Here is a 27961-nt window from a genome sequence, read left to right on the forward strand (position 1 = left end):
CTGGGCTGATGGTTGCCAGGAGGGTGACCTTAACCTTTCTCGAGGTGATAGCCCTGAGCTGTCATAAGGCAGGAGCAATGGGGAGCAGTGGCAGCAAGTTGCTCTGGAGAAATACCCTAGGGAGCTGCTACAGGGATTTCTCTGTAGAGATGGGCAGTGGGACAGACACTGGACCGGTGGCCAAGAAAGGGCTGGGGCATTCTGCCAGAAACAGCTTCTGGAAGAAACACCTTGGGTTCTGGCCTGTGACCTAATGCAGGGAGGTTGTGCACCAGTGTGGTGTAGTGGGAAGAACGCTGGACTTGGAGTCCTGGGTTCCAGGGAGTTTGGTTAACTCGAATGATCAGTCTGTTGTGGATCTCCATTTTCTCACTTACAACATGAGAGGATGTAATTAGACCATTCCTAAGGTTCCTTCCAGATCTAGCATTCGGCAAAAACCATCAGTGTTGTCTCCAGGATGCCTGCAGGGCTCAAGCACCTGCTCTTGAAGGAGCAGGCTGGGCCCTGGGTGGGGCAGGCAGGGTGCCCTAGTCACCAGTCACACTGTAGCAACTTGCATTTCACACAAGCCACTGGTCCAGTACAAAACATGCTCTCATGAGGGAGTGGGAGACCAGGAAGTTGGAGGACCCCTCGGAGGATGGAGGTGAGCTGGAAGAACAGCCAAAGCCCTGCCACTGGGCTGTAACTGCTGCCCTTGACAGGAGATTGGATGGAGTCCTGTTCTGGGGGTGGGCAGTTTTGGCCCGAGAGGCTGTGACTCTGTGGCTGTTATATCTCTTTAAAGGGGGCAGCCTGCAGGTGGCTGGTGCGACATCTGCTTCCTGACATGTGTCCCAGAGCAGGGCCTGCAGTGTGGCAGGGAAACTAATTTGAGCTGCTGCTCGAGCATGTGTGGAGTGGTGTGATGAAGGGCATCCTGATTTGGAACCTTTGATTTTTTTTTTCCCCTTCCTAAACTGTAGGGTGTTTCCATAATTGGCCTCCTGGGAAGTGCAAATGAGTCTGATTTTCTATTTTTCAGGGCCTTCCATCTCAGGGCCACAAGTTGAAAATGTAAACAGACCCTGATTTTGTTGTCAGGAGAGGCAGGCCACATGCACACTGCTCGGGGGACATGGCTCTGAGGCCTGCGGGCTGGGCACCCTCTCCCTGCCTCCCCTAGGCCTGTGCCAGAGCCAAGACCGTAGGGCCTCCCCCATGGAATGCCCTCAGGGAGGGCAAGTTGACCTCCCAGGCGCTGTCTCCTGTGTTACCACACTCAGCACACTCCCAGCTGCCCCTCCCTCGAGACCAGACGTGGCCAGGCTCTTCTGGGTTTGGTTTGTAGGCTCGTGCTTCTTCCCATCTGGGTCCCAATTTTTGTCTTGGGATGCTCTCAGTCTCTGGGTGAAGTTGAGCAGAAGGAAAGGGATGGGAAGATATTCCAGGTGTGATAACAGTGTAAGAAAAGGCCCGGCAGGAAGGACGGGACACCTGAAGCACACAGTCACAGACCCCTCTCTGGGAGAAATGTTAGAAAGGTCAGTTCAGGGTAAGAGAAGGAAAATGGAGTTTCCCCAGGCAGGCCTCTGGGCTGCTCAGAGTTGGTCTTGTAGAACCAGCTTGTCACACAGCCAAAGGTCAAAGATGGCTGAGTCAGAGACCTAGGCTTGGAGGCAGTCTTAGGGTGCTAATATGATTTGGATTTGTGTCCCCACCAAGATCTCATATTCAATTATAATCCCCAATGTTGGAGGTGGGTCCTGGGGCAGGTGATTGGATCATGGGGGTGGATCCTTCATGAATGGTTTAGCACCATCCCTTTTCCTCATGATAGAGTTCTCACGAGATCTGGTTGTTTAAAAGTTTGTAGCACCTCCCCTGTCCGCTATTCCTCCTGCTCTGGCCATGTAAGACGTGCCTGCTTTCCCTTTGCCTTTCGCCATAACTGTAAGTTTCCTGAGGCCTCCCCAGCCATGCTTCCTGTACAGCCTGCAGAACCATGAGCCAGTTAAACCTCTTTTCTTTATAAATTACCAGTCTCAGGCATTTCTTTATAGCAGTGCAAAAACAGACATACAGGGACCCAGTTGCAACCTCTCATTTTTCAAATGAGAGAAAATTGAAGCCCTAAGAGGCATCACATCCTCTTGAGGTCACGCAGCTTGTCAGTGGCAGGGCCTGGATGAGGACTCAGGACTTCTGATGTCTTACTGAACCTCAGAAGCCCCTCCTTCCTGCACCAACCTCTGCTCACCTCCAGAGGCAGATAAGCATCCTCACCTCTCATGGGGTGCTAAGTGCATACAACTCAATTGAGGGACACTATGGCATGGAATAGAAGGTAGTTGAGGGGAAGATATCAGCACCAACCCACTGATGGGAATGTGAACAAGCCTCTAACCTCTCTGGACCTCAGTTTCCTGATCTGTCGACTGGGCTGAACAGTACCTGTCCCCTAGGGTTGTTGTGGAGATAGATGGAAAGGATGACTATAAAAGCTTCTGGTAAATATTCAGGTCATACAAATACATTTTCAAGTACAGTTGACTTATCAGCTTGGTAGAACAGGCATGCAATGTATTTGTTTTTTGTTGAGTGATTCACCTTCCTGTTGAGTGATTCAAGCTAAAAGGTCCGTATGCCCTTGGGTCTCACCACATATTCCAATGCAACCCTCAACTGTGGGTGAAGGGATTAAAGGCCTCCATTTAAATAAAATATCACCCAGAGTGGGAACACATTAAGCCACGATCATCCATTAATGGCTGAGCCTAATGAGCTTCCACATTGAAGTCCAGCTGTCACCCAGCAGGCTGGGGACTTAGGACAGATACAATGTGAAGAAGCCTTCCAGGAGCGAGGCCAGGATGTAGCAGGCCCTCAGGAAGGCAGGGGCATGTGTGGCCGGATGTGGGTCTCGGGAGGAGTCCCAGGCAGTTCTGGGGGAGCAGGAAGACCCAGGGCCCTGCTGACAGCGGGGAGGAGTGGTCAAAGGAAGGGGGCACTCATTGAAGCGGGGAAGGGGACCCAAATCTACCTTTACCAAATTTAGTTCCGTAAACCCAGGGTTGGATTTACGAAGCACTCCGCGGTCCCATCACACACAGGGTGAGCGTAGCAGCGCGAGGGGAGGCGGCTTCATCTTGCCCCTCCCAGCCGCTCTGTTGAACACAGCAGATACCAGCATCCCTATCGGCCAATCCCCGTGGCCCTTCCAATGGGCCTCTAATGCCCCCTCCCCTGGGCCTCCTTCTCATAAAGTCCTTTCCCAGAGATGGGCCTGGGACCCCCCTCAGGGAGGAGAACTCACCCACAGTGGCCGCCATGCCTGGGGAGAACCGGTCCTCACAGAACCTCCTCAGGAAGGACGTCTTCCCCACCGCGGAATTGCCGACGAACACAATCTTGAAGAGCCGGTCGGGGGCAGAAGGAGAGCTTTCCTCCTGCGGACGGCACACAGTCTGACCAACTGCAGGGAATGGTCCTGCCAGCCCCTGCCCCAGCCGCCAGAGGCCCTTCACCCATCCCCACAGTGGCCCTCAGGGGGTGCAGACCGGCCTCCAGACCTGCACCAGGGAGGCTGCCACAGCCTCAGAATGCAGTGAGCATAGTCGGTCTTGGGGCATGGAGGCTTTTTCCAGCATCCGCAGGAGGGAGGAGAAACAGCCACCCAGGTGACATGTGCTGTCCGCCTCCTGTGGCAGGGAGGCAGACGCCGACCCTGGATTCCGGTGGGGTGGAGGAGGCAGCACGTTCACGGATAAGGACAGCTCAGTGCTCCAAGTGCGACAGGGCGCAGAGGAGGGGCCTTACCACCATGGCCTCCCAAAGTGCTGCTTTTACAGGTGTGAGCCACCATGCCCAGCCCACAATTCCTCCAAGAGGAGGCAGGAATTTTTTCTGTAGGGAAGGACAAGGTGGGGCGTTTGCAGAGAGAAGGAGAGAAGGATGAAAGAAGGCTTATACACATCACGGGGACAGAGACGTCCCAGGTTGGGACAGGGAGTTCCTTATTTCAGCCCTATCCTTGGCAGCCTGGACTAAACGGAGAATGCTCTGGCCTCCCTGAATATTGCTCTCCATGCATCTCATCAGCTCCCATCGAGGCACCGCCATCCTCCTTGTGTAACTGAGGCACGAGGGTCTCCACTCAGGAAGCTGGGAAATGCTAGGCTGCTGGGCAAAGCTTCCCAGAGTCAGTCAGTCACTGCTGCTCTGTCTCTTGGGCCCCGCAGAGGGAAAGGGCTGGGACACGAAAGCCCAGAGGGGAGTGAAGTTGACCTAGGACAAAAAGCAAGTAGGAGGTAGAGTAAGGAGCCGCCTTCCAGCACAGCCTGCTGCTGAGGAATGATCATTCACTCCAGGGACCTGCCACTCAACCGCAGGCATCGCGCCTTCAGGCCCAGCTCAGCGATGCCTGATCACATGGGGAGGCTCTTTTGAATCTATTTCAAAGTGAATTTGGGGGAATTAGCTCCTCTCATTAAGCAAATACTATAATGTAGTGGCAGTTGTATTAGCAGTACTTGAGTTTCAGATAAAAAGCCATTAACTGCCTTTTGGAGAGAAATCAATTCCATGCAGTATTTAGGAGAGAATTCAAGGTCAACTACAAAAATTTAAACTAAAAGTTAAAAAAAAGAAAAACCCACCAACCTGCACTCAAAAACTATGCCTCCTGCCCCATTTTCTTTATTCATGCCATGCACAAGGGCACCAATTCTCTGCTGGTCCCTGTACCTTTAATTGTTATTTGTTTGAGACTAAAACTCAGTGTATCGATCTAATACACCCAAGCACAGTACAGGGCAGGGAAGGTGAAACCCAGGATGGCAGGAAATGGTCCTGGTGGGAGAGGTGTTGCCTGATCCTTAGCCGTGTGGCCACCGCCCCTCCTCAGGCAGAGCACTTTTATTTTGCCCATAGACACATCAACGGCTCAGCATCAGGCAGGACTCACCTCACAGGGGCAGCAAACTCTCAGGTATGTTCATGCACTTAACCCACTGTCCCCTCTGGGGGACAGGCCACCTGCCACAGGAAAATAAGATGGCTGGATTGCGGGGAGGGGGCTGGAGAAGCAGTACCTGGCTGGCAAGTCAGAAGATCTCTTCTCATCCTCCCTCCTTTCATGCTTTTTAATGTAAAAAATAAGCCTTTAAAAAATAAAATTATGCTAATGTTTCAAATTAGGAAATGCACAAAAGTAGAGGGGAAATTAATTCTTCCTAATCTACCCTACCACCCTGAAGTGGTCACTATTCATATCTTTTTATTTTTTAAGAGACTGGGTCGCATTCTGTTGCCCAGGCTGGAGTGCAGTGGTACAATCACAGCAGCCTTGAACTCCTGGGCTCAGAACTCCTGCCTCAGCCCCTGGAGCAGCTAGGACTACAGGTATGCATCAACGCGTCTGGCTAATTTTCTTACTTTTTGTAAAGACCGGGTCTTGCTATGTTGCTTAGGCTGGTCTTGAACTCCTGGCCTCAAGCTGTCCTCCCACCATGGCCTCCCAAAGTGCTGCTTTTACAGGTGTGAGCCACCATGCCCAGCCCACAATTCATATCTTGATGCATTCCTTTCAGCTTTTTAAAATATCATCTTTGTTTTATTTATAGAAATTTGAGATACATATAATTTTATCCTACTTTATCATATATTATTAACTTACAATTTTTTTAGTCACTAAAGATTTTTGAAAATATTTTTAACAGCTGTATAATATTCTAGTGAATTAATATACTATGCCTTATGTCCCTATTATTGGACACTTTTCTTTCAACTGTTTGCTATTATAAATAACTATTGCATTCTTGAGTTCAATCTTTGTCTGATTTTGGTTACTTCCTTACGAAGAATTCCCAGCAGTAGAAGTGCCGGTTCAAAGGATGTGCTATTTTTAAGTTTTTGATTCATATTACCAAATGGGTTTCCAGAAGGGTTGTACCAATTTACACCTCACCAGCCTTATATGGGAGGGCCTGCCTTGCAGGAGCCTTCAAACGAGCATACCTTCCCTGCTGGAGCTGTGGTGTGGCTGCCAGTAAATCATACTTCCTCCCTGCTGCAGTTCTGTCCCCAGCACGACGGCAGCAGGACCTCGTGGAGTGGGCACAGAAGTGAGAGAGCTCGGTGAGGAGGGCTGGGCTCCCCATCACTGTGGGCCTGGCCTCTCCCCTCTGAGCTCCAACTTTCCCACCTGTCAATGGGGAGAATAAATGTCTGACCTGACTCATCAGATAGCGGTGAGGATAAAATGCCACAGCGGATGTTTGAGCAGATGCTTGAGCCTTTTTCTTCATCCTCAGCTCCTACTGACCTCATGACACTTCTTTCACATTTTAGGGGGACATCTTGGAGTTATATAAGACCCTACTTGTACCCACCGCCAGCAAGTGTAGGTCTGTGCATTGAAGGGGATGCGGAAGGGCATGCAGGAGGGAGGGGGACCCCACATTGGTGCCACCCAGCTCTCCACTCTCCCCTTGCACCAGGGCCCTTGAGGAGTGATCTGCAGGCATGAGTCTTAATCCTGGTCTGAGAATGGTAACCTATGCCAGGAAGTCCATTAGGTAGCTCACACCCTAAGGCAGCCACTGGGAAAAGTTCAAGGTGGCAAAGGCTCAGTTCTCAATGGCTGCGGTGGCGTGCAGGCAGGAGCCTCTTTCAGACTGTTGTGGATCGTTCTAAAGCTGTTCCAGAAGGCTGAGTGCAGGATGAGGGCTCAAGGAGCCTATTCCGAGGCCTGAGTCCCAAACGAGGCAAAGAACATCTATCACCATGAGCCAGGGGAGCCACTTTTCATATGGTCTCCCTTTTCCTACAGAATTTAGCAGGAAGGCCTGGTGGGAAGTACAGGGTCACACTGAAGAGAGGAGCAGGCGGGGAATGTCGGAATGAAAGTGGGATTCGCTGATTAAGAACCAAGAGAAAAATGATGGTATGCAAACTTTCTAAAGCAGGGCCTGGCTCTGCTAAGAGCAGTTACAAAGCATGCAACTTTAAAAGTATATGAAATTGCATGCTAGGAGCCTAGCATACAGTCTATCTTAAGTAGGTGCTCAATTAATGCTTTTGAATCCGAGTCAGAAGAGAGGGCACAGGGTCGGGAATGGGGCAAACAACTGTGTGATATGATGAGGTTTCTTTTCAAATAATCTGATCAATCTTTTATTCTTTAATTCATAGTACCCCCCCTCCCCTGGCTTTTTTCTCCTTTTTTTCCTTCTTGCCTTTGTTAGATGCCCAGGCACACCACAGTACCAAGTGTTATCAGTACCAGCTCACATTCCTTTTCTTATTTGGAAAGAGGACGAACTTTCTGGTTCATTACAGACACCCCTTGCCCTTTCCCTCCACTTTCTTTTACGTGCCCACCCTATCTTTAAAAATCAAATGTTTAACCAACCGGGATTAGATTGTACGACCCGACTCCAGCCAATGGGGAAAGGGTACAGGGCAGGACTTGCATCAGAAATAAACATGCATCTCATGCCCCTTCATTCAGGTGTGCTCTCATGGCAACTGGCCAAGGAGGCACCCCTCTGCGCAGAAGTAAAATTGCTTTGCTAAGAATCCTTTGTTCGAGTGTTCAATTTCCTAAGGATTTTGAGCGTTATTCCAAACACAATGGAGGTTTAAGGAGAATTTATCCGGATCCCTGGGTCTCCCTGCATGACACTCAGCTAAGCGGGGGAAAGTGGTATTTGGAGGACACAGATGTGGTGAATCACTGGACCTGCAGCATCTGACCTCCTGAGCTGCCTCTCGGGCGTTTGGCCTCAAATGCAAGGGACAGATCATAGAAGCGATGTCCATGAACCAACGTAGGATGAGCCCTTACCTTACACACAGCTTCTTTTCCAACAGGCTGCCCTCGGGGGGACGTGGGGGTGAGTTTCAAGGGTGGGGCCTCCTGGATTTGTCCCTGTGCCCCTTGGTCAGAGACCTCTTCCTCTTCTGGGCATTTGCTCAGGGGTTGCTCAAAGCCGCCATCCAGGAGCTGGGGCAGGGGGTCTTCTTCAATGGAGATGATTCTGCGGAGACGCCGGGGGTAGGGACCCCCAGGCCCTGGCTCCCCGGTTCCTGGCTCCTCTTCTGTTAGGGGATATCCACTCAGGCCCAGGGAGCTTCTCCTTGGGATGCTAAACACCTCCTCCTCCTCCTCTGACTGGCTATTGGGGCGGGGAAGAGAGAAGAGTTGGGAGGATTTCACAAAATATTTCAACACGGGCTGCATGACGGCTTTTGTGACAAACAGATAACCAGGGAGCATCACACCTTTGGAGAAGAGCACTCTGGGAAAGGGAAGAACAAACCAGCCAGCATTCTGCAGCTCATTCACTCAACACGCTTACACTAAGTGCCTGCTGCCACTGCTGAGGCAGATGATGACACAGATGATGATGATGATGACGACGACCAAGCATTAAGTACAGATGCCATTTACAGATGGACATAATTCCTGTCCTCATGGAATACTTGATTTAGTGGGGGACTAAAGCAATAATGACACAAATAAATACATCATTTACAAATTGTGAGACTGCTATGAAGGAGAAGGAAAGGTTGTAAAGAAAGAAGTCTCAGACTCAGATACAAAGCACCCTGATTAACATTAGCAGGTGGCCTTGGCTCTGCTCCCAGCGCCAGCCATTACTAACTGTGTGTCCTTGGGTAAGACACTTCAACTCTTCAGGCCTTGCTGCAAAATGTGGCCCATCTGCTCTGTCTATTCACAAATAAGACAATACATAAAAACAGACATGTTTGCAAAACATCCTCAGCAGTGTGAGGGGTGCTGTTGCTCTGGGAGGGCCCCCCACCTCCAGATAGAGCAGGTCTGCTGGTTCACAGGCAGCTGCCCCCTGGACAGGAGGCTTTGGGTCAGAAGAAAACCAGGCAGAGCATCCCCATCCACCTCTCCTTCCTCTCCCTTTCTCTTCCTCTTTCTGTATCCCTGGAAGTCAAAATCAGGAGTAAATGGTCTCAGAGGCCTAAGCACACACTTGCTTCTAGAAGCATTTGAGCACTAAGGGCAAGGAGAAGCTGTAGGCAGTGCAGGGAAGGAGGGAACTGGATGTGGGGGTCAGTGCAGAGTCTGTACTTTCAGAAGGTTTTGAGAGCAAAGGCTTCACAGAAATTGTCTTAAGGGAAGTTTGACAGGGAGGACCTTAAGTCCAGAATTGAAACACACACAGACACACGCAAATACACACACACACACGCACACACACACATGCACACATGCACGCAGACTAGAAAAGAAAATGGAATGGGGATGAAGCAATGGGGCGATAGGACCAAAGGAGAAAGGAACTAAATGAAGGACACAGACTATGTAGAACAGAGAAATACATTTTCTTTTGCTCCCTGATTTAAAATATATATTACTCTTAAAGATCAACAGTAGAAAGGAAAAAGAAAAAAAAAAAAGCAGGTATCACCATCCTGAAATTAACTGTGATTCTGAAAGACAAATTACAATATAGTGCTTGTTTGCAGAAAGGGTGAATTAGTTTGGATTCCCTGATATAAAAATAAAGGATTTGCAGCAATTAAAGCACCTTTCCCTTGACTTATAAACACAGTTTTAAAAAAGCCAAATGTCTTCTTTCCAGCAAACTTCCTATATATTGTATCAAGCTTATAAAGTGCTTATTTGTTTTAGAACACAATTGGTATTCCCATCTACTTTACTCTGCTTATACACACCAAAGTGAATATTTGTGTGTACACATGAGCAAGTATGCACACACAGCATGTTTTTTCAAAGGCTGTGCAACCAGAAAAGAAATAGCCACTTAAATAGGCCTTAAAACAAAGCATTCATTGGAAAAAGCTTTTTATCTGGGAAATTCTCAAGCACTACTGCCATTCTGTAATACCTGCATCACGGCACGACTGAGTTCATTTTTGGTTTGACCACCAAGTGCTCTCTGCCATTAGTAGGGACAGCAGCTATTTTTGGCAAAGTCTGCATTAGAATTTGGGGCTCACAATTTGTCGCTTACTTGATTATTGTCTGCTTCTACCACTCAACCAGAAATTCAATGACACAGAGGTAGGTCCATTTTGCTCACTACTGTATATCCAGCAAATAGCACAGCACCTCACACACAGCAGACACTCAATAAATATGTATTAAGTGAGCATTTAATAACGGAGATTAATGGTAGGACCCATGTCTAATTTATTTTTGGAGGCTTTACGGAACTCAAAAGAATGTCTGGAACACAGTAGGTAATCAGTAAACGTCTGTTCAATCAATCAGTCAATCCATTCCATTCTGAGGAACCAACGGGCCAATCACTATTGCAGAAATTGGGCTCCCAAATTGTATCTCATTATTCAGCTATTTAGAACAAGAATTCATGATGATCAGGCCCAAAGGTTTGACTGATGAGCTGATTTACATCTCCAGAGTCACTTCCCCTTTGCATATCTTTTCATTTCATGCTTGCAGTCTTCAAGGTCTCTCTGGGTCTGATACTGAAGGGTCAGGTACCTCTATCTCTCTGTGGCCATCTATGTGGACACAGCACATGCCAAAACGAAGAGCGGGCAGGGGACTGGTTTGTCTCTGAATGAGCAACGAGCCAACCCTTGGGTACTCAAGCTCAATCATGTGCTGCCCAAGAGCAACAAAATGCGTTACGTTTGAGTTAATTAAATATAAGTCATTGAAACGATCTGTCAAGCACAGGCCCCAGTCTTGTCTGTGAAAGGAGTTAACTATTGGAGATTCTATTTGACACTTTAATTAACCTTCATAGCCAATATAGTCATGTTCCTAAAAACCCAAGTGCATCGGCCGGGCACGGTGGCTCGCACCTGTAATCCTAGCACTTTGGGAGGCCGAGGCGGGCAGATCGCGAGGTCAGGAGTTCAAGACCAGTCCTGGCCAACATGGAGAAACCCCGTCTTTACTAAAAATACAAAAATTAGATGGGCGTGGTGGCGCACCTCTGTAATCCCAGCTATTTGGGAGGCTGAGGCAGGACGATCGCTTGAACCTGGGAGGCAGAGGTTGCAGTGAGCCAAGATCGTGCCACTGCACTCTGGCCTGGGCGACCAAGCAAGACTCTGTCTCAAACAACAACAACAACAACAACAACAACAACAACAACTCCAAAACCGAGTGCATCCATTCTGCTCAGCGACAACAGTGTTACCCAGCTACACACTCCATCTCTCTCTCCCTTGACCCGTCTCCTCTGCTGCTACACAGTCCCTCTCTGCAGACACACAATAGGGTGGGGCAGCCTCAGAAGGCAATGGTCTGTCCTGGGGGGTTTGCTCTGCACATTACCCTCTGGCTTGGATGTTAGAACAGGGAGGGGAATGTGTTCCAAGATTTGAGGGCAGTGAGTGCAGCTGACCTGAGCTTCCTCACCTTTCAAGGGGTCAGCAGGCACTGAGTGTGGGCCCAGAGCCAGCTCCCAGTGAGCCCGACATTAATGAAGAGATGAGCAAGTAGAGATGACTTACCTCCTAAGAATCCCTCTGCCGTCCACATATTTGCCTATCACGGAGCCAGATCTGTTTTTCCAGCTTGCCCTGGAAGCAGCTGTGTTTGCCGTGGCTGCCTTATTTTTCTGTAGAAACACAAAATGCCCTTAGATCCATGCCTATTTGCCCTGATGTTCGAACAGAAAAGGGCTCAAGATTCCCACCTCATAGACTAGGCTCTACACAAAACTCTGAAGGAAGTAAGCAGTATTCTGGTCACCCCGTTAGCATTTACCCACTCTTCCCTTTTGCCATCATCCCTTACCAGAATCCCTCCATCTCCTTTCCAGTTATCTCATCAAATGAACAAATACACAGTTTATAGCCTGGAGTCCATCCTGTTATTCACAGGAGCACTGATCATTTGTAAAAGGAAAAAGAAGAAGAGATAAATGTTTAATGCGTATTTTCTATACATATTTCTAATGCACATAGAAAATACGCATTAAACATTTATCTCTTCTGAAAAAAATACATCTATATTTTTGAAACAGGGTCTTGCTCTGTCTCCCAGGTCAGAGTGCAATGGCATGATCACAGCGCACTGCAGCCTCAAACTCCTGCACTCAAGCAATCCTCTAGCCTCAGCCTCCTGGGTAGCTGGGACTATAGGCACCCTACCACGCCTGGCTAATTTTCTCATTTTTTTGTGGAGATGGAACCTTGCCATGTTGCCCAGGTTGGTCTTGAATTCTTGGCCTTAAGCGATCCTCCTGTCTTACTCTCCCAAAGTACTGGGATCACAGGAGTGAGCCACCATGCCTGGTCAGACAGAAAAAAGAAAAAATATTTACAGGTATAAAAAACTCTGTGAATCTTTAATTCACACTCTTCTGTATGGCTCCAATCGCTTTTTATTACTAAGTCTCAGACGTAATGAGAAAGTAACTAGCCAGGAGGATCAATTAACTCAGCGTTCTGTCCATGTAACTCCTGAATAGCATAAGGCAGTTCAGCTTTTTGGTGGAAGTAGGCTGGGTATAGATAAATTACTAACATCTGTAACAACTGGGTGGAGCAGGGGTTTACAACCCCCTTAGCCTGTGCTCCCTGACAGACGTCTTCCAGGAGATGAGACGGGGGAGTTAGACTGCAGGAAATGTCTCTCGTTAATTAGCCATCCCATGATTCCCAATGATCCTTAATGAGAGGAGGGGCTGCAATGCTCCCAGGGCCCCGGAAGGTATGGCTATGCTGATTCCAAATTCATCTTCAATTCTTACTCAGTTTGTCCCTCTTTCTTTGATTCCCCACAGGACTTCTGTAATTCCATGCCCCTTTCAAAGCAGAATCAGTTTGGCAGGTAAAGGGGAGGGAGGTGAAGGGATTAGGGTGACATTTGGTTGGAAGTTTTAAAATAAGTTCAGTGTTACTTCTAAAACAATGATAACCATTATCATCATCAAACAAACATGTGTAGGCTTAAGTCTTGCTCTAATAGTACACATAGGTGGGTGGCAGAGATGTTTGCTGCCAGTAAGTGATGGAAAAGAATCTGTGGCGTAATGCGGTCCCTCAGGGATGTGCGATTATAAAGCAGGTCAGATCTAATGTAGGGCAAACCAGTCACCTTCTGCTGACCATATCTAGGTCACTGTTCAGCTAAGGGTCCAATACACAACAACATCCCCTTTCCAAGAATCTTTCTCAAAGATTCCTATTGTATGGAGAGGGGATGGGAATTCACTTTCCTCATGTGACAGTGGGGGTCACGGTCCAAGGTGGTAAATGACTTGCCCAGGGACGCACATGAAATTCGTAGGATGGTCATCCTGATAATTAGGAAGTCACATCAATCAATTTGGCCTTCAGTTTTCTTCCCTTCAGAGCACCCAGTGGCTCCTGTTTAAAGGGGAAGATGAGTAACAGCATGGAATCCTAGGTTTTAGCCAATGTGGTCCACAGTGAAGGCCTTTAAATAAATATAGGATTTCACATCATTTAGGAAAGTATATACAGATATATAAAAACATACATATATACACACACATATACACATTATATACACACACTATATATATACTACATATATATAGAGAGAGAGAGAGAGAAAGAGAGAGACATGGTACTCAGGTATGGAAGAGTAGGGGTCCCTATTGGATAGAGAAAAATTGTTCATAAAATCAAGTATGAAAACAGTGAAATACACATTTCTAATGTGGTCTATGACAGTATAAAAAGGAAAATTTTCAGTGAGATAAAAATTTAAATGAAGAAGCAAGCTGTGAGCATTTTGGTTTAGAAGCGATAATGACATTTCAACTGCGCCATCTCATGGATAGAACTATCATTTCTGCATCCAAGAAATGTGCGACCCTCCCAAATATTTTCGTCTTGTTGTGCCAAGAGGAAACCGCGTTACTGTTAACGCACTGTTACCCAGCAGGCCACCCTGAATTTTTATTAATTGCAAAACGTTTTTATGCTATCATCCTGCCAAATAGATCCCAAGTGTCAGGACATCGCTGGGCCAGTCTCGACATGGATCTGGCTGTCCAGTGGACCACAGCCCTTCGTCCCCCACCGGTAAGGGAGAACTGGCCAATTACCTGAAAACATATGTCCCGTTCATCCCGAAGGTGCTTGTTCCTTTCCCTGTGGATGGTAAAGGGGAATCTATTCAAACACGGAGTTTGCAGTTGACAGATCCAACGGCAGCCAATTCGCTAGTCAGATGGGTGCAGGGGAAGGTGTGGTGTGGAAGACCAGGGAGTCTGTGGAATCTCCTTCCGCAGGGATGTGATTAATGGCAGAGGATAGTTTGTGTGTACAGATAGGTACACACTGACGTGGGGGATAGACTGAATGCCCTTGAGACACCCATGGCCCACCAGGATGATGCGTGGCCTCTCCTATTATTAGGGGCACCGCCTCTAGAGGGGACCCCAGCATTCCAGCTCCACCTGGGAGCTTCCCACTGGGCTCCCTCTTTCTTTCTCTCTGTGCACCATTCATTCATCCATTCATGCACGCATGCACGCATTCACTCAAACGTCTCCTGAGCACCCACTGCATGTCAGGCACTCTTCTAGCCATCAAGGTCACACCAATGACCAAAACAAAACCTTCCTGCCTCACAGAACGTGTATTTTAGTGGAGGGGTATCTGTTATTGAGAAAATAAAGCGGGAAAGTGGAGTAAAAGAAGCCAGAGGGTGGAGCAGTATTTCAACTACGGTGGTCAGTGACGCCCTCACTGACAAGACAGCATTTGTGCAGAACCGTGAAGGAGTGGGAGAAGCATTCCAGGCAGAGGAGGGGCTAGGGCAAAGCCTTGTGCTGGGATACACCTAGTGTGAGCAAGAAACAGAAAGGAGGAAGTAGAGAGCCCAAAGGGTAAGTAGTTAGGAGATGAAGCCAGAGAAAAAGTGGATGGTGGTCAGGACCTGCCTCTTCACAGCCCTGTGGGCCACTGTACGAACTTTTGATTTTTACTCCAGATGAGATATGAAGCCAAGGGGCTGGGGGCGGTGAGGGTGAAGCAGCTGGCAAAGGAATGTCAAGATCTGGCTCCACTTTTCAAAGGATCCCCCTGGATGTGGTGCTAAGAATAGACTGCCGGGGGCAAGCGTGGGGCCCTGACACTTGAGGAATATTTTTAGTAACATGGAGGTCACTGGCCACTGGGGTAAGAACTGTTTTTGTGGAACAGCAGGCGGGGAAAGGCCTGATTGGTGGGTTGAGAATGTGAAGAAAAGGAGTGGAGACAGTGAATGTGAACAACTCTTCTGAACATTTCGTTGTAAAGGGGTTGAAGAAATGGCAAGTAGCTGGGTGGGGAAGTGAGGACAAGAGATGTTAGACAAGAAAATTAGAGTACCTTTGTAGGTATCTTCAAAAGAGATAAAACTGACAATGGAGGAGAGAAAGAACTAACGCTGGAATAGTCCTTGAGGAGCCGGGAAGGGACGGGCTCTAATTCTAGAGTGTGAGTTGGGCACAGGGGTTGGGGGTGGCCTCTGTGATGAGCATGGGGAGTATATCCACCGTAACAGAGAAGAAGGCAGAGACATGGGCATGGGAGGAAGCTCTTATCGAATGGTTCCAGCTGTGAAACAGGAGCAAGCGTGAGGATGGAAAAGGAGGAGTCTTTTCTCCAGGACTTAAAGTAGGAGCAGTTGGGAAAGTGAGTTGACTGGGTCTGCTGTGCGACGGCGGAATGCACTTGGGGTTCACAACTGGGAACTTCATCCATTAACACAAGAGGTGGAGAGGGCAGGCCAGACGACCTCAAAGTGCTTAGCAGTTTCGTGATTCTATGACTCTTCTGGCCAGCGGCCTCTAAACAAATCTACACTTCTGAAGGGAAAGGGAGGGCACAGCCATGGTTAGGCCCTAATCATCACAACGCTGCCATTTATGGGGGCACTGACTGTGGGCCAGGCGCTCTGCTAAGTGTGTTGTACACTATAGAAAGAGATTTTAGGTGGGGCCTGAGGAGTCACCACCAGGGCGACGGACTTCCAATTCCGCCAGTCTTACAGAAAACATTAGGAATGTGCCAGGGTGGTTTTCAGTTACCTGCATGAGGTAAGCAGGCAGGCACACAGCCAGGGCCTTCCGAATAAGTCAGGAGGGACATGGAGGTTATTTTACAAGTCCTGAGAATGGCAAAGTGAGCTGCTCATGCCAGAGGGACCCTCACTCGGCACGGAGCTGTGAGTTAGCACCCTTGCACCTGAGCGAGGACCTTGGGAGACCTGGAAAGTCCCACCATTTTTGGAAAGCATGCTGCGTTGTTTCTTCCTTTGTGGCTTCCTGCTTTATGCGGATGTGGCCATCCCCACACAGAAGCCTCAGTATTTAAAGAAACGTATCTGCTTTTGTTCACATCGCTGCTCTACTGTAATTCCTACTCACAAGTATCATCTTATCCTCAAAAGAACCCTGTAAGCTAGGCATGGGAAAATTAAGACTCGGATTGGTTAAGTCAACTGCCCAAGGTCACACAAGCTAATGAGAGGAAGTGCTGGGTTTTGAATCAGATCCAGCTTCAAAGTGCTTGTTCCTAATCAAGTGCCCTGAAATTGCTCGTGTTTGCACCCACCGTCCTTCGGATGGCAGCCCTTCTCACCCCGTCACACCCCAGCTGTCGTCCTGATTCCACCACCATCCCACCCCTGCCCTCCCCCGATATTCCCGCTATCCCTCACACCCACTGCAGCATTCTCTCTCCCTTGATTCCCGGTGGTTTCACTGTGAGGGAGAGATGTGCCATGAGGCCTTCCCTCCAGCTCTCAGCTTTCATTAGCCAGCGGGACTTAAGCTTGGTAACCCTGGATCGATGGCACAGGAGGGCCTCAGCCCCTTTGTGATCCTGCACAAATGCTAGCCTCCATTAAAAAGACCCGTGCGTATTTGTAGAGAGCTGCCTTGTCATTTTCCCCTGCGCATTCTCTTTGAATCTACCCTTTCATTTTTTCCTCAGTGCGATAGAAAAAAAAGACCCCAAACTTGTCCTTATCCATTTTGTTCTCTTCCTTTTACTCAAGCCTTCCTAAGAATCAAGACCTTCTCGCAAATGGATCACAACTTGGTCACCTCAGAACCCCCCTGCATGTTCCCTGGCTCTGGAGGCCTGACCAAATCATGTACTGAGCACAGTCAATCTGCAACGCATTCAGGTTGAAGCACTTTTCCATTTGGTAGCGTCATAGATGCCAGACAGAGTGAGCATCCCTTGCTTTCACAAAAACAAAAACCTTCATAACATAACTGGGACGTGATTCAAAACCACTTGCACTTCAAAAATCAGAACCCAAAGTCCTTCTGTTTCCTCACCATTCCCCCAGAGGTGCCCAGCCGGCAGCGACTTACAAACATCACGGGCAGCACCAAAACTTCCATCTTTCCCCACACAGGTTTGTGTTTCTGAGGAGGGGAGGGTGGTGCACATTCCAGACCCGTCGACTTTGAGTTTATTGCTGGGGGGTCTCTGAAGGCTGAGGAAGTTTTTTCTCGGTGCTCTGTTTGCGATTCATTTACTCATTCAACAAACACGAACAGAACACAGCCGAGTTACAGATTTCCATTCTGGCCCTATCGGCGAGGAGCTGCGTTGCCTGTGGTAAATCACCTCATTCCTCGAATATCAACTTCCCCATCAGTTAATTCCTGTGAATTAACCGCCCTACTCACCTAACAGTTTTGCTGAAGATGAAAGAGATGATATTTCTGGCATAGATTAAATGCTCAATAAACCCAGCTCTGCTCCCAGGTGATCCAGTACCAAGCATGGTCCTGTGAGGGACTCAGAAGAGTGGGGCAGAGCCGCCCCACCAGGAGGAATACACTGGATATGGGCACACGTGTAAATGGACCACACATAACACAGTGGCTACTCAGTGGTCCAAACACTGCGTTGGGGACCAAGGGAATGAGGGCGCTCTCCGCAGACATATTTTTCTAGCACGTAGGCAAGGATGACCCTCAGACTGGTCCTTCCGACCCCAGGCTTCTGGGAGGTGCTCTCAGCACAGGCCAGTGCCCACCGACGCACCTTAGGAAATCCAGCTGCTTGAGGAGCCCGGCCTTCTCGCGCTGTAGACTCTCCGTCACGCGGTACACTTCCCTGAGGAGGAGGCAAACACATGGCGGTGAGCTCCCAGGTGGAAGCCGGATGCCCAGACCCCTCATGCTGGAGACTGGCAGGCGATGCCGCGCTGGGGACGGAGGGCATTGGAGGAACGTGACCTTCTCTTGGAGAGCTCCTGTGGTTTGCAAGTGTTTTGGGCATTGCATGCGCCCAATTTGGGAGGTGAACTTACCCTCAATTTATAGACTGTGACCATCAGAGAAGTCTGCTAAGTCTCTGCAGTTCACGCAGACAATCCGTGACTGAACCAGGGTCCCCTCCTACCCCCAGACCCAGCTCATTCCACAGCCACTTCACGTGCCACCTAAGAATAGGCTGGATGGTCACTAAAGAGTCTGTCCAGGCTCCAAACTGCCCTATCCTATCCAGACTTCAGGGAATTAGAATCAATATTCTTCTCCAGCCAGATCTTGAAGGGTGAGAGCAGAATTTGTATTACCTTCCCTCCCATTCTCGCCCCACCCAGAGGCTGGCGCGGTATGCTTTTAGGAGCTCTGGAAGAACCACCTTTTCTTTCCCACCTTCCTCCCAAAGTCCCCAGATATCTGGACTTTTCACTATTGGGCCTTCATTTCTCTGACTTATGATCCAGCTGTAATGCAGAATTGAATGTATCTATTATAACCATGTATATCACTGTGCAAACGTGTTAATTGTAACAGGAGTTGTGAGGAAGGAGAGACAGAAGCAGGGAGGCTGTGAATCAGGGCAACTAGAGGGCAACTCAGGTGGGGAGGTAAGGGCTGTGTCTGGTTTGTTTACATTGATATCCTCGACACAGCGCCTGGCTTGGAGGTGTAATCAGCAAATAGGTGGAGGAAGAAAGAAAAGAGGGTAAAAGAGGTGAGGGGGAGCAAAGAAGGAAGAAAGGGAGGGAAGGAGGAAGACAGGAAGGAAAGAATGAAGGAAGGAGGAAAAGAAGGAAGAATAAAAGAGGAAGGAAGGATGGGGTAACGGGGCAGGTCTTCAGCATCACTCAGGGAAGAAAGGAAAGGAAAAAAATAAGACATTGGGTGATATTGGGAAACTGGCTTCACTTCACAATTCTGTCTTCATTTTTCCTTCTCTGTTCTATACCATGCTTTAGACGATTTTTAACCGCTCTCCGATCTTACTACAAGGGTCTATAGTTCCACGTTTCCAAACTGCAGCACAGCTTTTCACGTAGGGAGCATCTTGCAAGTTGATACAGGCGTCACTTCCCATGGGCTGTCAGGGCTGCCAGGCTGTGCACACACTGGGCTGGGCAAGGACCCCTCTGCCACCCCATCCATCTCATTACTGAGCTGGCAGAAACAGCACCAACATGCTGGTCCACAGGACTCTCCTGCCAAGCTCCTAATAACCTGATTCCTTCAGCATGATGTTTCTCTTTTCCCCATTTTATAGAATAATTGTAAAGTCAATTTACAGCAATAAGAGGCTGAATGAAATTCTAAGTTCAACTCAGACAATTCCAATTAAGCAACAAACCTTCTCTGGCTCCTGCAGAGATGCAAATTCTTGGCATTTTATTACCGATTATATTTAATTTCAACTTGAAGAAAAACAATGTATTTCCCATCATCCAAACTGGGTCTCTAAACCCCTGTCCGGGACTCTGCTCTGATGAGCGCTCTGTGAGCAGAGCTGCCCACTCCCGACTCTGGGCCCTGGGAGCTGAAGATCCTGGTGCTGTACTTTAGGGTCCCCCACCCCACCCTGTGTCCTGCCTCTCTCCAGGGGTGGCCAGGAGCTCACAGCTTTTCCTCTGCTCAGGAAAATCATTCACCAGGGACTTAAGGTCTGGGTTCTCACAGAGTATTTTACCAAATAGCCAGTTCCCAAATTCTAAGTTTTCTCTGGCTCTGCATACATAGCACCAGTGACCATCAGGGCTATATATACACACATTTGTATTAGAAATACATGTGAACACATGTACTGTTCTGTTTGCCTAGTAAACATATATCTGCTTGGATATTTGTACATCTATATATACACACATATATTCAGAAATATATTTTTGTGTCAACAAAAGAAAGGCACTTCTGAAAAAAAAGACACTTAGATATTTGACTGAATGACCTCTAAAGTCCTTCTAACCTAGAGGTTCTAAAAGTGTATACATGGTAATATGTAAACTGAAAGGGAAAGAACCTGCAGTTGTTTGGAGTGGTAATTGGTGAGGCGTTTATGGTTACCCTTAGGGGAACTGCTGTTGGCTTTGTTTTAGGGGAGAGATGAGCTATGGAGCACTTCACAAGACATATTGTCAAGTGAAAAATGTAAATGCAGAACAGTATGCTTAGTATGCTACTGTTTTATAAAGGAAAAGCGTGTGTGTGTGTGTATGCGTGTGCACGTGTGTGCACGCACATATATGTGTCTGTGCCTGCATATACATACAGCATCCTCTGAAAGGATCCACAGGAAACCATGACCAGTGGCTCTGATGACTGCAGATCGGGGCTGTGTCGGGGACACAGACTTCTTTTTGAGCATATAACCTTTTGTGCCTTTTGAATTGCGTGCCTTGTCATAACTACTTACTCAAAATAAAAGTTAATTAAAAAATAAACAGAGAGTTGCTGCTTCTCAGCTGACCTTCATCTTTATATTACCTCTCTGCTTGATAGTTCTTTCTTTATCTCATTTTAAAATCTACTTCCGCTACCTTGAGCATCTTCAGAGATCAGGAAAATTAATTTTGCCTGTTCAGAATTCTTGCTGATCAGTGACTAAGCCTGTTTACCTCCCAGCTCCACCCTTTCCTCTCCCAGCTGCTCTGCAGCAGCACGAGGCAGCAAGACCCTGTGGGAGAGCCCGGGACTATCAGGAGAACTGGGCTCCATCCCTGTTATCCGGCACTAACTAGCTGCGCGGCTTTGGGCCCATCACTACACTTCTCTGAGCCTCAGTCTCTTCATGTATAAAATGAGTGTGAGTCACTGCGCCTGGCCCAGGATGATTTAAAGATCAAATGAGAGGATGTCAAATGATCGACATAAGTGAGATATATCGAATGCCCAGCACGGTACCTAGCGCAGAATAAATGTTTGCCAAATGAAGAAGTCACTGACTATAAGGATAAATGAATATACAAATAAACAAAGGAGGGTCCTCTGCCCTGAACCTCAGAGTACATTTGTTCTAAAACCTAAGACTACCAAGACAAGATAAATGGCTGATTCTTCAGGGACTCCTCCAGGTGAACCAGAGCATCAAAGTCCTCTCCATCTGCCCGTCTGCAACCCTACTCTATGGAGAACAAGCCAAGCCTCTCGCTGCACTGCTCTCCCGGCCTCCCTGGACGGGACATGCTCTCCAGGCCCCAGGATGTTCCCCGGCTACACAAGAAACTTCAAGCTTCTTGAATACAAGTTGTGAAGGTTCTGGAGTCATATTTCTCTCTTCCTCCCATTCTCCCTCCCTCCCTCTTTTTCAATTCTCAGCCTCCAGAGATTGTGTCTCTGGCTTGGTTAATTAAGATAAGACTTCAGAAAGCTTTGAATCCTCACGCTGTGATGTGACGCTCCAGCACTGGGTGTTTATTTCCATTTGCTGTTCTAATGCTTGTGCCTTCAGATGTTTGTTGCTTTTAGAGCTTGATTGAATTTTAAGAGCCTGCATCCTTAATTGTGTTTGTAAAGCTAAATGCCTGTACCTTGTTGACCTGTTCTCAGTGAGGAGGAACTGATTTTGCTTGTTCACAGTGAAATATGTTGTCCTTCCACAACTGGTCATCCAAGAATTGGAATGGAGGGGCTTAATTTAAGTCAGCCACTTGGGAGCTCTTTGTTTTTGTTTTGTTTTAACTGGAGACATCTTACTAGGGTGAAATTTCCAGCCCAAACACGTGTCCTTCCTTTTACCCCAGGCAATTAGCACCAAACGGTACAGGATTCCACACAGAGGTCACACCAGCACAGCAGTTTTACGTAGGCCTGTGGACCAAAATCCTGCCAGCAGCCACCCAGAGTGAGCACCTTCACTTCTGAACAAGGGGAGTTAACATCTATAAAACAAGTTCTGGTACGTAGCACTGCCCTTTTCCCTAAAATCGGCCTTTCGGTACTACCTGGTACCTTTCAGGATCAGGCACACAATTACTTTTTTCAGAATAAATGAATGAATGAAGAGTGCATGAACGAATGTGTGAGTAAATGATAGCCAGTCCGACTCTTGTAAGGATATTTTCTGCAGGCTTGTTATTCTCTAGGGAAAATCGGCAAGATGTGTCTAACTCTTGGCATCTTGGGATAGTTACTTAAACCTCTGAACCTCAGTTTCCTCTTTGATAATAGCAGAACCTGCCACATCAGGAATTTTTTTTTTTTTTTTTTGAGACAGAGTCTTGCTCTGTCGCCCAGGCTGGAGTGCAGTGGCACGATCTCGGCTCTGTAACCTCTGCCTCCCAGGTTCAAGCCGTTCTCCTGCCTCAGCCTCCTGAGTAGCTGAGACTACAGGCGTGTATCACCATGCCCAGCTAATTTTTGTATTTTTAATAGAGATAGGATTTCATCATGTTGGTCAGGCTGGTCTCGAACTCCTGACCTCGTGATCTGCCCACCTCGGCCTCCCAAAGTGCTGGGATTACAGGTGTGAGCCACCACGCCTGGCCCAGGATGATTTAAAGATCAAATGGGAGGATGTCAAATGATCCACATAAGTGAGATATATCGAATGCCCAGCACGGTACCTAGCGCAGAATAAATGTTTGCCAAATGAAGAAGTCATTGGCTCTATGGATAAATGAATATACAAATAAACAAAGGAGGGTCCTCTGCCCTGAGCCGCAGAGTACATTTGATCTAAAACCTAAGACTACCAAGACAAGATAAATGGCTGATTCTTCAGGGACTCCTCCAGCTTAAGGTGCAGACCCAGGCTTGATTCTGCCTCAGGTGTGCCTCTGCCTAGTAAACCAACCCCCATGGCTGGACACCATTGGCAGGTCGGGCCCTGAGAGATGTGGGTTTCCCCCTACTGGGACCACACAGTTGAATCTGAGGAACATGGTGAAAAAAATGGGCAGAGATGGACAGGCAAGTCCAGGACAGTGACACATGCCCCGTCAGATCATATGCTGATCCCGGAAGCCTTCCTGCCTCCCTCTGGTCCCCCTTGGCCTCCCAGGTCTCTACACGACGACAGTTACTTAGGGTCTGTCTGCTCACTCAGCATTTGCCGACAGACTCCCTCATATTTGTTTGTGGAAAAACGTGTCTTTCTAATCACAGAATGCATTTTCTGAGAACAGGGCTGTACATTTCTTGTCAATCCCAGGCAATGCTGGACACAGAACTGGTCTGCTTCACAGGGTCAGAATCCTAGAAGAGTGTTAGAAGAGTCTCAGGGAGCAACAAGCCCAAATCCACACTTCACAGGCCAGGAGACAGGGCCTCTGAGCGGCGAGGGGACACGCCCATAGTGGGGGGTGGTGCTGGAGGACAGCAGAGGAGCGGACAAAGGCTGGACTCACATCTCCTTCTCCTGGTGGAGTTTGCAGGCCTCTTGCTGAAGGCTTTCCAGCTGCTGCTGAGCATCCTGGAGCTCCCAGGAGGTCCGCTCCAGCTCCCGGGCCAGCTCCTGGTTGGTGAGTTTCAGCTTGGTATTCTCAGCCTTGGTCTCATGCTTGTCATGATGCAGGGCTGTGCACTGACCTTCCAGCTGCAAAGGAATGGGGAGCAGAGGGGAATGAGGAGTGACCACCATCTTCACGAGGGCCTGCCCTGGCCTCACCTTGCTTTCCCCGCTTGGCAGGCAGGAACCGTCACTGCCACCCCTCACCGGCCTCAAGCCTAAATCGGCATTGTCCTCGCCTCAGTTCACACATACACACTCCTCTAGGCAGGAAGGAGCTTTCAGAGCACATCTTGTCTCTCCCCTGTCTCCACACAGGATCACTAAACAGTCCAGGAGGAACTGCTCCACTCAGAAAGACCACTAACAAAGGAACTTCCACAGTCCGTCCGTGTGAATAGCCTTGAGATCTAACCTAAATCCGTCTTGTTGTCCTTTAAGCCAATTTCTTTTCCTTGGTCCTTGATGGAGAAGGGGAACAGCTAAATGGCCTGCTTCATAAAACCATCCTTCCCAATTTCGCACGCTGATAGTAAATCTATATATTCCCTTTTCTCCTCTCGACTCCAATTCCATTAATCTAGAGAAGCTTTTAAGGGTAGCCAGAAGCCCTGAAAATTCTTAGGAAATAACTAAAACAGTTCAAACAGAACACAGACCTTTTCTATGTCTCTAAAGTAACTAAAAACCTTGCATTTTTATAGCTTCAGCTTTTCTTGGCTGTTGAATATGCTGTGCAGAGCTTCTAATCCTCTCACCAGAGGAAGAATCAAACCAAGGTACATATATCATAATAAATTTAGTTTAATGAATGTGGCCAGTAAGGGGAGGAAGAAGTAACAACAAGGAATTTGGTGTGATTCTCAAAAGGCTCCTGTGTAATCAGGCAAGCATGCAGTAATTACATCGAGTGGCAATCATTCATCTGAGGGGTAAATCTAATTGCTAGGAACTTAATGCATAATAGAGAGGAAGAGAAGGAGTAGGAGAAGCAAGGTGCAACTGTGGATGGAGAAACGGGGAGGCAGCTGGCAGTTCCCGGAGTAGAAATCGTCTTGCTGCAGAAGGAAGGAGACCTAAATTCATAGCTTGGGTAGCAGCAGCAGTGGAACAGTCTCTTGTCTTAGCAGGGCTGTCTTCAAGTAGATGTTAATGTGCTGCTAAAAATAACCCTCTCTATTGAAATGGAAGCAACGTGTCCTGGTCTGTCCAGAGCTGGATTCCTTCCGGCACCGGGCACAACAAAACAGGAGGCCAGTGGCACGCCAGCCCGTCTCCCTCAGGAGCCCTTGCTAAGGAGTGGAGGCCGCTAAGTAGGAGGCTTGCCTAGGCCGTCAGTCTTTCTGGGCTCATCAGCCAGGCACTCCCGGCCACAGAGACGCTGCCCTGCAGAGCGCACCACCCAGCCTGCCTCCTGGAGGCTCAGGTACATCAGAGAGGAGTGCCTGGTGTCTGCATTCTTCCTGCAGGGATGGGAGTAGCCACAAAGGATGCCAATGACCCTGTCCAGGCACCACACGACCAGGGAAGACACAGGCTGACTTCGGAAGCGCCTGTTCCAGCAGAGGCATCCATGACCATTCTGGACGGAAGAAACTTATCTGTAGCCCCCCGCCAAATATCGTGGTAGACAATGTCTCTCGTACCTCGGCATTCCCCTCTTTTCTTATACAGGAGGCAGGAAACAAATTCCAGTTTTGGCATTCTTGTGGCTCCTGGGTATAATTATAGGAACATGTCTGCAGATACCTCATGGGGGAATGCTTGGCAACTTTTCCAAGTTAAACACCTGGTATTGGAGAAGTAAAGGTTTTATCTTGGGATCACCTGTGATTTTAAATGCTATCTGTTGTACAACTAAATCGTTCTTCTCAGGTTAAAAAAAATCAAAAGTCCTTAAGTGAATGGCAGGGAAGGTGGGCAAGAGGCAGAGGAAAGGATGGAGAGAAGAGCCAGGTACTCTGAGGCCATGACAGCAACATACCCTTTTCTGCTTCTGGGTGAGCTGCTCCAGCTCCTGCTCCTTACATAACAGTTTCTGTTCCAGCTCTTGACTGCGGGCTTGAAACCTCTCTGTGTCCTGCCAAGCCAGAAAGAGGGATACACAGGACCCAAATGTAGCACCCCTGGGTTATAGATTTCTTTTCCCACCTTGAACCTACTCAACATCAAAACCCATTCTATTAGACCACGGGGCTTTTCCCATAGCACTGCAGGGCTCTGGTAACCTGCCTGCCCCATCAGGGAGGACCAAACGAGACAGAGATAATGCAAGCACTTAGTGAGGCAGGATGCAAACTCCCAGCAAGCATGGCCATGTCCAGTGACTGTGCACCGCCACCCTCCTCTCTACCAAAAAAAGGAGCAGTGTCAGCCAAAGGTGGAATACTGAACGGGGAGAGTTGGGGCCTGAGTTCAAACATCAGGCCTTGGTCTCCTCATGTGCAAACTGGGGGAGGCAGATGACCCCTCGGACGCCTTCTGACCTGGATACTCTGTTCGAGGTTGGGCACTGGCATCGGATCCCTTAAATTGGCCACACTCTGGAAACACAGGGCCATTACCTGTTCCTCTTGAGGGTCTAAGTGTTCATATTTTCCCACTGTGATTGAAGTCTCCCGGGCCCTGCTCCTCAGGATGTTTTAATATCTGCTCCTTCCCTAGGCTGGGCTTTCCCCACAGAGAGGTGCTGAAGCAGGTGAGAAGGGGCCTGGCTGTGGGATGAGGAGGAAAGTGTGTGGGCCGTCGGGTGCCTGATGCTCTTAGCAGAGCCAGATCTGTGGTGTAAGGGCCCTGAGCCGAGCGGGACACAACTTGGGTTCTGGCCCCGGCTTCACCCAACTAACTTGCTTCATTCTTCTGGATCACTGTTTGTTCACAGAATAGAAACAAAAATACCCATGCCATCTGCAGCACTCCACTTGCCTGAAGGCGGAATGGAGGTACAAAATGTGCAGGAAGAGAAGAAACCATTGTAACTGCCATATAACTCACTACCGGAGCCCCCTGGGGTTCCTGAGATACGGAAGGACTCTCTCCCAAGGAGAACAGCGTGGGATGCTGCACTAGACGGGTGTCCTGGCATGACAGCGGCCGCAGCACGGTGGTGGAGCACGGCCCCCTCGGGCCAGAGGCCTTTGGACACCTCCACTCAAAGGCTCAGGGTGCTTCCTTGTGCATCCTCTGTTGATGTGACCAGGTTCTTCTGCCCATTTTTAGGCAAGTAAATGGGCAGAAGAACCACAGGGACAGCCTGTGACTATCCTCATGTTAACCACATGAATGGCAGAGGTACGATCTGACCAGACAGCACCTGCTCCCAACATTTACTTCCAGAGAATCAGCCCCAGTGAGTCTGCCTCCTTCAACTTGGCTGCTGCTCCCCGTGAAAAATGCTGGGAGCAGCGAGAGGCTCCAGCATCCCCGTGATGATGTAGCTGCACCCCCAATGGGCCTACAGAGCATCCTCACAATGCACCAGGACAGAGCGTTGAGGTGGTCTGGCATCACATCCTGGGGTTGGAAGGTGCAAGTGATTAGGTACTTCCTTCATGGTCAGACAAACTGATATGTGTCAAGCCAGGACCCAAATTCTGGTCCGAGGGTTCAACCTTTTCCGTGATGTCAGAAACTGTAGCACCCCTATCCTTGATCTATCGCCAGGCAAAAGCCTTTGTATCTAATGGCTTAATAGTGCTGCAAAAACATCTGAGCAGTTTCCATGTTCATGCAAAAGGCATAAATCTAAGCACTGCGCTTTAAAGGCATTTGGTGTCAAGAGGGGAGAAGGAGGGAGCAGAAGGGGACAGGGAGGCTGGGTCACCTGCAGTGACGCAAACTTCTCCTTGAATTTTTTTCCTGTGGCCTCTGCCCTTGCCCATCCCCTATGCCCTGGCCCAGCATTTGCTTCTGAAATCACGTCTTTTCTTTTAGCTAGGACCTCTGACCTGTAGTCATGGCCGGGGCAGAGGGGACAAGATGTCGCATGGAGCTCAGCCTCTCTGTGCAGGGTGTCATTTGGGATAAAGGGGGTGACTGCCCTATGGCAGGGAGGTGGGGTGGGGAGCTGCTGTTCTCAGAAACGATTTTGGGGTCTGCTGGTGAGAAGTGTGTGAGTTCTGTCTGCCATCAACCAGGTTGAGGGGCAGGAGCAGCCAGAATGCTTTCAGGCTCTACAAGAGGGAGGAGGCCTGGAAATGCTGACAAGCCTCCAGAGGGCGCTAATTGGAGGACATGACCAGATGTTCTTGAAAAGCATTCCGATTCCCTCTCAGTTTGAATGACATCTGTGATAATAAACGGA

At 48.6% G+C, this 27961-nt stretch overlaps 1 protein-coding gene across 7 annotated transcripts in view; it reads right to left on the reverse strand.

Moving 5' to 3' along the window:
* Positions 1-27961, reverse strand: part of CRACR2A (calcium release activated channel regulator 2A) — a 112039-nt gene that overhangs the window by 16163 nt on the left and 67915 nt on the right. For 4 of the 7 annotated variants that reach the window (XM_065523585.2, XM_074005836.1, XM_074005835.1 and 1 more), the window contains 7 exons: positions 25643-25738; positions 23558-23745; positions 17998-18069; positions 14049-14094; positions 11479-11585; positions 7832-8162; positions 3299-3431 (listed from right to left, as the gene is read on the reverse strand). In XM_065523585.2, the coding sequence (XP_065379657.1) occupies positions 3299-3431; positions 7832-8162; positions 11479-11585; positions 14049-14094; positions 17998-18069; positions 23558-23745; positions 25643-25738 (973 nt within the window). The remainder of the gene's footprint in view (positions 1-3298; positions 3432-7831; positions 8163-11478; positions 11586-14048; positions 14095-17997; positions 18070-23557; positions 23746-25642; positions 25739-27961) is intronic. The other 3 variants (XR_012419706.1, XR_012419707.1, XM_045364557.3) reach the window with 2 other exon arrangements.

The sequence above is a fragment of the Macaca fascicularis genome, chromosome 11, assembly GCF_037993035.2.
Source record: "Macaca fascicularis isolate 582-1 chromosome 11, T2T-MFA8v1.1".
In the NCBI taxonomy this organism is placed as follows: Eukaryota; Metazoa; Chordata; class Mammalia; order Primates; family Cercopithecidae; genus Macaca; species Macaca fascicularis.